This window comes from Salmo trutta, chromosome 1 (genome assembly GCF_901001165.1).
Source record: "Salmo trutta chromosome 1, fSalTru1.1, whole genome shotgun sequence".
NCBI classification, from domain to species: Eukaryota; Metazoa; Chordata; class Actinopteri; order Salmoniformes; family Salmonidae; genus Salmo; species Salmo trutta.
This window is the reverse complement of record NC_042957.1, coordinates 7220046-7229662: the sequence shown is the minus strand read 5'-3', so window position 1 is coordinate 7229662 and position 9617 is coordinate 7220046. Positions and strand designations below refer to the sequence as shown.

The 9617-nt window shown below is 45.7% G+C and overlaps 1 protein-coding gene across 1 annotated transcript in view; it reads right to left on the bottom strand.

Moving 5' to 3' along the window:
* Positions 1 to 2200: 2200 nt before the first annotated feature.
* The window catches only part of fntb (farnesyltransferase, CAAX box, subunit beta), a 40051-nt gene continuing 32634 nt past the window's right edge, over positions 2201 to 9617 (bottom strand). The window contains exons 9-12 of the mRNA XM_029702348.1: positions 8044 to 8176; positions 4533 to 4644; positions 4110 to 4224; positions 2201 to 2701 (exon numbers count right to left, since the gene is read on the bottom strand). Coding sequence (XP_029558208.1) covers positions 2588 to 2701; positions 4110 to 4224; positions 4533 to 4644; positions 8044 to 8176 — 474 coding nt within the window. The 3' untranslated portion in view covers positions 2201 to 2587. The remainder of the gene's footprint in view (positions 2702 to 4109; positions 4225 to 4532; positions 4645 to 8043; positions 8177 to 9617) is intronic.

Here is a 9617-nt window from a genome sequence, read left to right as displayed (position 1 = left end):
TACATGGCCCCGTCCATCGTCCCTTTGATGCGGTGAAGTTGTCCTGACCCCTTAGCAGAAAAACACCCCCAAAGCATAATGTTTCCACCTCCATGTTTGACGGTGGAGATGGTGTTCTTGGGGTCATAGGCAGCATTCCTCCTCCAAACACGGCGAGTTGAGTTGATGCCAAAGAGCTCCATTTTGGCCTCATCTGACCACAACACTTTCACCAGTTGTCCTCTGAATCATTCAGATGTTCATTGGCAAACTTCAGACGGGCATGTATATGTGCTTTCTTGAGCAGGGGGACCTTGCGGGCGCTGCAGGATTTCAGTCCTTCACGGCGTAGTGTGTTACCAATTGTTTTCTTGGTGACTATGGTCCCAGCTGCCTTGAGATCATTGACAAGAAACTCCCGTGTAGTTCTGGGCTGATTCCTCACCGTTCCCATAATCATTGCAACCCCACAAGGTGAGATCTTGCATGGAGCCCCAGGCCGAGGGAGATTGACAGTTCTTTTGTGTTTCTTCCATTTGCGAATAATATTTTTGTTCAGTATACTTGTGGACATTATAAAGGGCCTTATTTTTTCAAATAAAACAATGGCCAGTTTGGGTCGCAGTTGCACGGTTTTCTGTAAAGACAAATTGGCTATGTCTGGGCTGAGAATTTGTTGTTTTTTCCAATATGGTCTGTGCGCTGATTGAGTTTGACACCCTGGGCTAGTGTATCTATTTATGTAGCTAGCTATTTATTTAGCAGATTAAAAACACAGAGCCTAACGTTAGCTAGCTAGCTGCTGGGAGTATGTCATGTCGTTTTTCCGTAGGCTACAGCTGGAGATGCTTCCCGTGTCATTCGGTTAGCTAGCAAGAAATGTGAATCACTTTGCTAACTATACTAAACTTTGAACGACTTATCCAGTTAGCATTTCTCTTAGTTGTCAATCAAATGTATTTGGCATCGATCAAATGGGCGGGCAGGCAAGTTCCCATTCAGTTGTCAAAACGTGGGTTGGGACCAGCATGCATTGGCAGGCACTAGCATCCTACTATTCCCCATCGTTTATCAGTGCAAATTTGATGGCCAACTAGCTGAAAAAGTTTAAGAGGCTTTCAGATTAAGAGTAAAGACTAAAGGGGGTGGGGAATGGCCGTGGGGGAGCAGCAGCACGGCCGTGGGGGGGCAGCAGCACGGCCGTGGGGGGGCAGCAGCACGGCCGTGGGGGAGCAGCAGCACGGCCGTGGGGGAGCAGCAGCACGGCCGTGGGGGAGCAGCAGCACGGCCGTGGGGGAGCAGCAGCACGGCCGTGGGGGGGCAGAGTACAATCCGTCAGGGGGTAAGAACGTCTATAGGGGGACTACTAGCAGGTAAGGTAAGTGAGAGTTGGGGGGGTGGGTTTATTTACTATAGTGTCTTAATTGTCCAAACGCACGGCCACTTTTCCACTATATTGCTATAGAATTTTCAGAAATGCCTTACTCAACATAAATTTATGACGACGTGAAAATTACCGTATCTAAGTGCTCACTTGTCAGAAAATGTGTCATATTCTTCTAGGGGGTGTATATGAACATATTTTATAAGATTTAATGTGGCTAAATGCTGTCAGTTCCACGTTAAAGATAAAAGGGAAAAACTATTAAATGTTAACCTATCCAATACAAACAGAGCTACATGTTCCTGTGTTGTGTTCTGACAGTCCACCTAGATGATTTCTGATTGGTAGCCAGGTAGTTCTGATTGGTAGCCAAGTAGTTCTGATGTAGCCAGGTAGTTAGTTAGTTAGGTGTTTGGTGTCTGACGAACGGAGGCATATATAACTCCTTTTATATTGTACAACTGGTTTCCCCTCGCTGGTAAACAGTCATGTTTTACAAGACTGGAATTCTGTTTTGTGAGCCGTTTGATGACAAACTGGCCGTCAGGGTTGAAGACCGAAAAGAACTGCTTATGTGTCACAGCTAACCCTTTGACTTTCTCTTAAAGGAAATGAGTGGAGTCAGAGCCATACATCTAAATACACAGTTCTGGCTGGAGCTAGTATGATTTACTTGGTATAAACCCCTTTACTCATTGAGGAGCGCATAGGTCGTCCACAAACGTTCTCCACTGGTAGTGAACATTTTGTTTTTCTGTTCATTTGCTTTGTCTGGACAGCAAGGTGTGTTAGTTACACTATACACTTCTAAAGACAGTAACTCACAGCCACATAAGATTCCAAATATTTTTACTCAGGCCTTTATTTGGACAGCCCTAATTCTGACATTTCTCACAGTCCTTTGTCTGCTGTAGACCAGCGATCAGTCTGTTGGATCCCTACAAACAGGTGCAGCCCCACTCTTTAGCAAGCATACGGCACAGTACCACTCACCATACAGTTCCCTTAGATCTAGGATCAGAGTTACCCTACCCTGAATCATTAGCAGAATGGAAAAATATCTGACCCCGTATCAATGGTTTCCTCCTCCAAGATGTATTAAACGAGTTGGAGGGAATCGGTCTGTGCCGTGCTGCAGTTTAGTGATTCTGCACAGCGCCTTGCTTAGGTCCATCTCCTGTAACACTCGCGTAGACATGCCCATACTCTCCATTCGGTAAATGGCTAGGCCGAGGACCCCTCTTTCTGTGCAGGCACGGGGACGGACAGCTGGTGGAAGTGTTGGATGGCCTGGGCCACCTTCTCTGGACAGATGTTGTAGACAGGGTGGCTCGGGGCCTGGAGGGAAGCACAGGACAACAGGTTAGTAGGAACCAAACAGAACTCAACCGGGAGGGGATCTACCCAAATTTGTCCAATAGAAACCTGTTTTCCGTTTGGATTAATCGACTTTTCGTTTCGGACTAATGAATACACCCCTGTGGAGGTACTATCTGAACTTGTCCAATAAGAAACATTTGTTTTGTAACGGTGTGCCCTAATCAATGAACCCAATCCAGGACTAGTGAGTGGTAGTTTCCAGGACTAGTGAGTGGTAGTTTACAGGACTAGTGAGTGGTAGTTTACAGGACTAGTGAGTGGTAGTTTACAGGACTAGTGAGTGGTAGTTTACAGGACTAGTGAGTGGTAGTTTACAGGACTAGTGAGTGGTAGTTTACAGGACTAGTGAGTGGTAGTTTCCAGGACTAGTGAGTGGTAGTTTCCAGGACTAGTGAGTGGTAGTTTCCAGGACTAGTGAGTGGTACAGGACTAGTGAGTGGTAGTTTCCAGGACTAGTGAGTGGTAGTTTACAGGACTAGTGAGTGGTACAGGACTAGTGAGTGGTAGTTTCCAGGACTAGTGAGTGGTAGTTTACAGGACTAGTGAGTGGTAGTTTACAGGACTAGTGAGTGGTAGTTTCCAGGACTAGTGAGTGGTAGTTTCCAGGACTAGTGAGTGGTAGTTTCCAGGACTAGTGAGTGGTAGTTTCCAGGACTAGTGAGTGGTAGTTTCCAGGACTAGTGAGTGGTAGTTTCCAGGACTAGTGAGTGGTCGTTTCCAGGACTAGTGAGTGGTCGTTTCCAGGACTAGTGAGTGGTCGTTTCCAGGACTAGTGAGTGGTAGTTTCCAGGACTAGTGAGTGGTAGTTTCCAGGACTAGTGAGTGGTAGTTTACAGGACTAGTGAGTGGTAGTTTCCAGGACTAGTGAATGGTAGTTTCCAGGACTAGTGAATGGTAGTTTCCAGGACTAGTGAGTGGTAGTTTCCAGGACTAGTGAGTGGTAGTTTCCAGGACTAGTGAGTGGTAGTTTACAGGACTAGTGAATGGTAGTTTCCAGGACTAGTGAGTGGTAGTTTACAGGACTAGTGAATGGTAGTTTCCAGGACTAGTGAGTGGTAGTTTACAGGACTAGTGAGTGGTAGTTTCCAGGACTAGTGAGTGGTAGTTTACAGGGGAGAGAGAATCAAAGACACTGGACAGAAGAACTATGAGTGTACCACCAAGAACAATATAAACATCAAAGCAAAACCCAGTGACACGCAATGACCATGGACTAATAGCCAAAACCCTTCAGCTTCTGAAATGAATAAAGAACTTTGAAACTTAAAAAAAAAAATTATGCAGACAGTTACACTGAAGCAAATGCATCCCATAATATTTTGGATGCAAACAGCAATTGAAGTCCAGTCGTCCGACGTAGTCTCACCAGTCTGTTCTCCTCCTGTCCGACGATGAGCTCGTGGTGCAGGTCCATGTTGCCAAAGTGCTGTGCTACGGACAGACCACTCAGACAGTAACAGGTGTGGTAGAAATCTCTGGATCTGGGAGAGGGAAGAACATGTGACAGACAGATTTTTTATTTTTTTTTACACAAAATATTATGACAGGTTTTTGTTTCTACAATCTAAAGTGTAAAAAATAAAAAGGTGTGTGTATGTTCTCTGTGTGTGTGTGTATGTTCTCTGTGTGTGTGTATGTTCTCTGTGTGTGTGTATGTTCTCTCTGTGTGTGTGTGTGTATGTTCTCTGTGTGTGTGTATGTTCTCTGTGTGTGTGTGTGTGTATGTTCCCTGTGTGTGTGTGTGTGTGTGTATGTTCTCTGTGTGTGTGTGTGTGTGTGTGTTACGTACTTGCCAGGTTTGTCCAACAGTCCACCAGCAGTGTTCTGACAGCAGAGGAGGATATACTCCTGTAATGCCTGCTGCTCAAACATCCACTTCTGCAGGCTCAGTGTCGAGTCCCCTACACACACACACACACACACACACACACACACACACACACACACACACACACACACACACACACACACACACACACATTTGCATCTGAAAACACCATCATAGACATGTCTTATGGAAACACAAAGATCAACAGAAGTTGAATGGTTGAAGATGCACTCAGAATCTGTCTGTCTCTACCGTAGGGCAGGGGTTCCCAAACTTTTTCACTCTGGGCCCCCGTCCAGCATTGGGGACCATCGCGTGCTCCCCTCTGCAGTTGCGCCACGTCTATTTCCATGGGCACAAGCACTTTTCATGACAAACTGTTCACAACTCTCTTGTTGGTGGGTTTAAAGCTTATTTCCTGAAATTCTACATATTTTGTCAAGAGGTGCAAAGAGTGGCGCAGCGGTCTAAGGCACTACATCGCAGTGTTGCGGCGTCACTACAGACCCAGGTTCGATCCCAGGCTGTCACACAACTGGCCATGACTGGGAGTCCTATATGGCGGTGCACAATTGGCCCAGCGTTGTCGAGGTTAGAGGAGGGTTTGGCCGGGGGGGCCTTAATTGGCTCATCGTGCTCTAGCGACTCCTTGTGGCGGGCCGGGCACCTGCAGGCTGACCTCGGTCGTCAGTTAAACGGTGTTTCCTCCGACACATTGGTGCATCTGGCTTCCAGGTTAAGCGAGCAGGTGTTAAGAAGCGCATGACTCGACTTTCGCCTCTCCAGAGTTGCAGCGATGAGACAATATCGTAATCAGTAAATTTATTCTGTTTGAAAAAAAATCTTTACATTTTGCCATGTCTAACGTGTATTCATGTGATATTTGAGTGATAAAGAAAATTCAACAATATCTTAGGGCTAAAAAACCTAAATAAAACAACGTTAGCTGACATGGGCTAGTTGATCTGGACATTTCTGACAAGTTATACATACAGTTGAAGTCAGAAGTTCACATACACCTTAGCCAAATACATTTAAACTCAGTTTTTCACAATTCCTGACATTTAATCCTAGTAAAAAATCCCGGTCTTAGGTCAATTAGGATCATCACTTTATTATAAGAATGTGAAATGTCAGAATAATAGTAGAGAGAATGATTAATTTCAGCTTTCATTTCTTTCATCACATTCCCAGTGAGTCAGAAGTTTACAAACACTCAATTAGTATTTGGTAGCATTGTCTTTAAATTGTTTAACTTGGGTAAAAAGTTTCGGATAGCCTTCCACAAGCTTCCCACAATAAGTTACGTGAATTTTGGCCCATTCCTCGACAGAGCTGGTGTAACTGAGTCAATCAATGAAATGTATTTATAAAGCCCTTCTTACATCAGCTGATGTCACAAAGTGCTGTACAGAAACCCAGCCTAAAACCCCAAACAGCAAGCAATGCAGGTGTAGAAGCGCAGTGGCTAGGAAAAACTCCCTAGAAAGGCCAGAACCTAGGAAGAAACCTAGAGAGGAATCAGGCTATGAGGAGTGGCCAGTCCTCTTCTGGCTGTGCCGGGTGGAGATTATAACAGAACATGGCCAAGATGTTCATAGATGACCAGCAGGGTCAAATAATAATCACAGTAGTTGTCGAGGCTGCAACAGGTCAGCACCTCAGGAGTAAATGTCAGTTGGTTTTTCATAGCCGATCATTCAGATTATCTCTACCGCTCCTGCTGTCTCTAAAGAGTTGAAAACAGCAGGTCTGGGACAGGTAGCACATCCGGTGAACAGGTCAGGGTTCCACAGCCGCAGGCAGAACAGTTAAAACTGGAGTCAGGTTTGTAGGCCTCCTTGCTAGCACACGCTTTTCAGTTCTGCCCACACATTTTCTATAGGATTGAGGTCAGGGATTTGTGATGGCCACTCCAATACCTTGACTTTGTTGTCCTTAAGCCATTTTGCCACAACTTTGAAAGTATGCTTGGGGTCATTGTCCATTTGGAAGACCCATTTGCGACCAAGCTTTAACTTCCTGACTGATGTCTTGAGATGTTGCTTCAAAATATCCACATAATTTTCCTTTCTCATGATGCCATCTATTTTGTGCACCAGTCCCTCCTGCAGAAAAGCAGGAGGGGTAGGATGGTGTTCTTCGGCTTGCAAGCGTCCCCCTTTTTCCTCCAAACATAAGGATGGACATTGTGGCCGAACAGTTCTATTTTTGTTTCATCAGACCAGAGGACATTTCTCCAAAAAGTACGATCTTTGTCCCCATGTGCAGTTGCAAACTGTAGTCTGGCTTTTTTTATGGCAGTTTTGGAGCAGTGGCTTCTTCCTTGCTGAGCGGCCTTTCAGGTTATGTCGATATAGGACTCGTTTTACTGTGGATATAGATACTTTTGTACCTATTTCCTCCAGCATCTTCACAAGGTCTTTGCACTTGTTCTGGGATTGATTTGCACTTTTCGCACCAAAGTACGTTCATCTCTAGGAGACAGCGCTCCTTCCTAATATGGTGGCTGATTCCGGTATGATGGCTGCGTGGTCCCATGGTGTTTATACTTGCGTACTATTGTTTGTACAGATGAACGTGGTACCGTCATTGCTCCCAAGGATGAACCACACTTGTGGAGGTCTACAATGTTTTTTCTGAGGTCTTGGCTGATTTCTTTTGATTTTCCCATGATGTCAAGCAAAGAGGCACTGAGTTTGAAGGTAGGCCTTGAAATACATCCACAGGTACACCTCCAATTGACTCAAATTATGTCAATTAGCCTATCAGAAGCTTCTAAAGCCATGACACCATTTTCTAGAATTTTCCAAGCTGTTTAAAGGCACAGTCAACTTAGTGTATGTAAACTTCTGACCCACTGGAATTGTGATCTTGTGAAATAATCTGTCTGTAAACAATTGTTGGAAAAAAGACTTGTGTCATGCACAAAGTAGATGTCCTAACCGACTTGCCAAAACTATAGTTTGTTAACAAGAAATGTGTGGAGTGGTTGAAAAACGAGTTTTAATGACTCCAACCTAAATGTATGTAAACTTCTGACTTCAACTGTATGTGTGAACTCCTTCAAGACTGTTGGAAAGCATTCCTCATGATGCTGGTTGAGAGAATGCCAAGATTTTGCTTTGATGACAGCTTTGCACAAGGTGGCTACTTCAAAGAATCTCAAATATAAAATATATTTTGATTTGTTTAACACTTTTATGGTTACTACATGATTTCATATGTGCTATTTCATAGTTTTGATGTCTTCACAATTATTCTACAATGTAGAAAATAGTAAAAATAAAGAAAAACCATTGAATGAGTTGGGGTGTCCAAATTTTTGACTGTTACAGTATTTAAAAAAACCTTTTTTTGGGGGGGGGGGGGGGGGGATTCACGCTCCTCCTTGCCAACCACTATGGGGCGCACCTCGCAGTTTGGGAACCACCGCCTTAGGGCAGCACTGTAATCGTTTCTGTAGTTTTACCTTCTTTGAAGAGGGCTCTGTGTAGCAGGGGGAGCAGCCCGGCCTGCCAGAAGGAGTAGCAGCCATCCACCAGTTTGTTACAGCGACCCTGGAACCCTCCCTCAAACCTCATCTGTCTGCTGGCCACCCACCGCTAAGGGAGGAGGAGAGGAGGAGAGGAGGAGAGAGAGGAGAGGAGGAGAGGAGAGGAGGAGAGGAGGAGAGGAGGAGAGAGAGGAGAGGAGGAGAGGAGGAGAGGAGGAGAGAGAGGAGGAGAGAGAGGCAGTTAGAGTGAGAAAAGGGAGAAAGAGAGAGTAATGTGGTTGCTATTGTCACTTATCAAAATGGGAGAAACTGACAACATTTTACTAACAGTCCCAGCAAGGCAGCCATTTTCTATCCAGCCAGCCATACAGTATAAATATAGCTTTGTTCTTGATGTATAACCAGCCTATTATAGCCAGACTGTTCGATGTACACAGTGAGATCTGTTTGAGTTTCATCCAGCTCTTTATTCTCTATGAAACCAGCCAGATGATGAAATCCCATGAGGTTCCTATCAGAGAGGGGCTAATAATATGAATTGATATTTGCAAACAGAGAAATTTGGACACGGTTGCTATAGCAACCACTAATTGGAGTCCTAAAACACAAGGACTGGATCCTTTTTGAATTGGTGTAAATACCAGCTGGAGTCCTTAATCCTGTCTGTTGTCCTAGGCAGCTGGGCTAGAGGAGATAGCCTAGTGAAAATGACTACATTTATTTTGTGGTGTGGACTGATGCAGAGTGGGGTGGTATCAGTGTGGTGCGGACTGATGCAGAGTGGGGTGGTATCAGAGTGGGGTGGTATCAGTGTGGTGTGGTGTGGACTGATGCAGAGTGGGGTGGTATCAGTGTGGGGTGGTATCAGAGTGGGGTGGTATCAGAGTGGTGTGGTGTGGACTGATGCAGAGTGGGGTGGTATCAGTGTGGGGTGGTATCAGAGTGGGGTGGTATCAGAGTGGGGTGGTATCAGTGTGGTGTGGTGTGGACTGATGCAGAGTGGGGTGGTATCAGTGTGGTGTGGACTGATGCAGAGTGGGGTGGTATCAGTGTGGTGTGGACTGATGCAGAGTGGGGTGGTATCAGTGTGGTGTGGACTGATGCAGAGTGGGGTGGTATCAGTGTGGGGTGGTATCAGTGTGGGGTGGTATCAGTGTGGGGTGGTATCAGAGTGGGGTGGTATCAGAGTGGGGTGGTATCAATGTGGGGTGGTATCAGAGTGGGGTGGTATCAGTGTGGTGTGGACTGATGCAGAGTGGGGTGATATCAGTGTGGTGTGGACTGATGCAGAGTGGGGTGGTATCAGTGTGGGGTGGTATCAGAGTGGGGTGGTATCAGTGTGGTGTGGACTGATGCAGAGTGGGGTGGTATCAGTGTGGGGTGGTATCAGAGTGGGGTGGAGAGGTTTAGACCAAAATGGCACCCTCTTCCCTCTATAGTGCACTACATTTGACCAGATCCCTATGGGCCTTGCTTAAAAGTAGTGGACTATTTAGGGGGTATGGAGCCATTTAAGACAGCCTCCGACTGACCTATAGGGGCCTCCGACC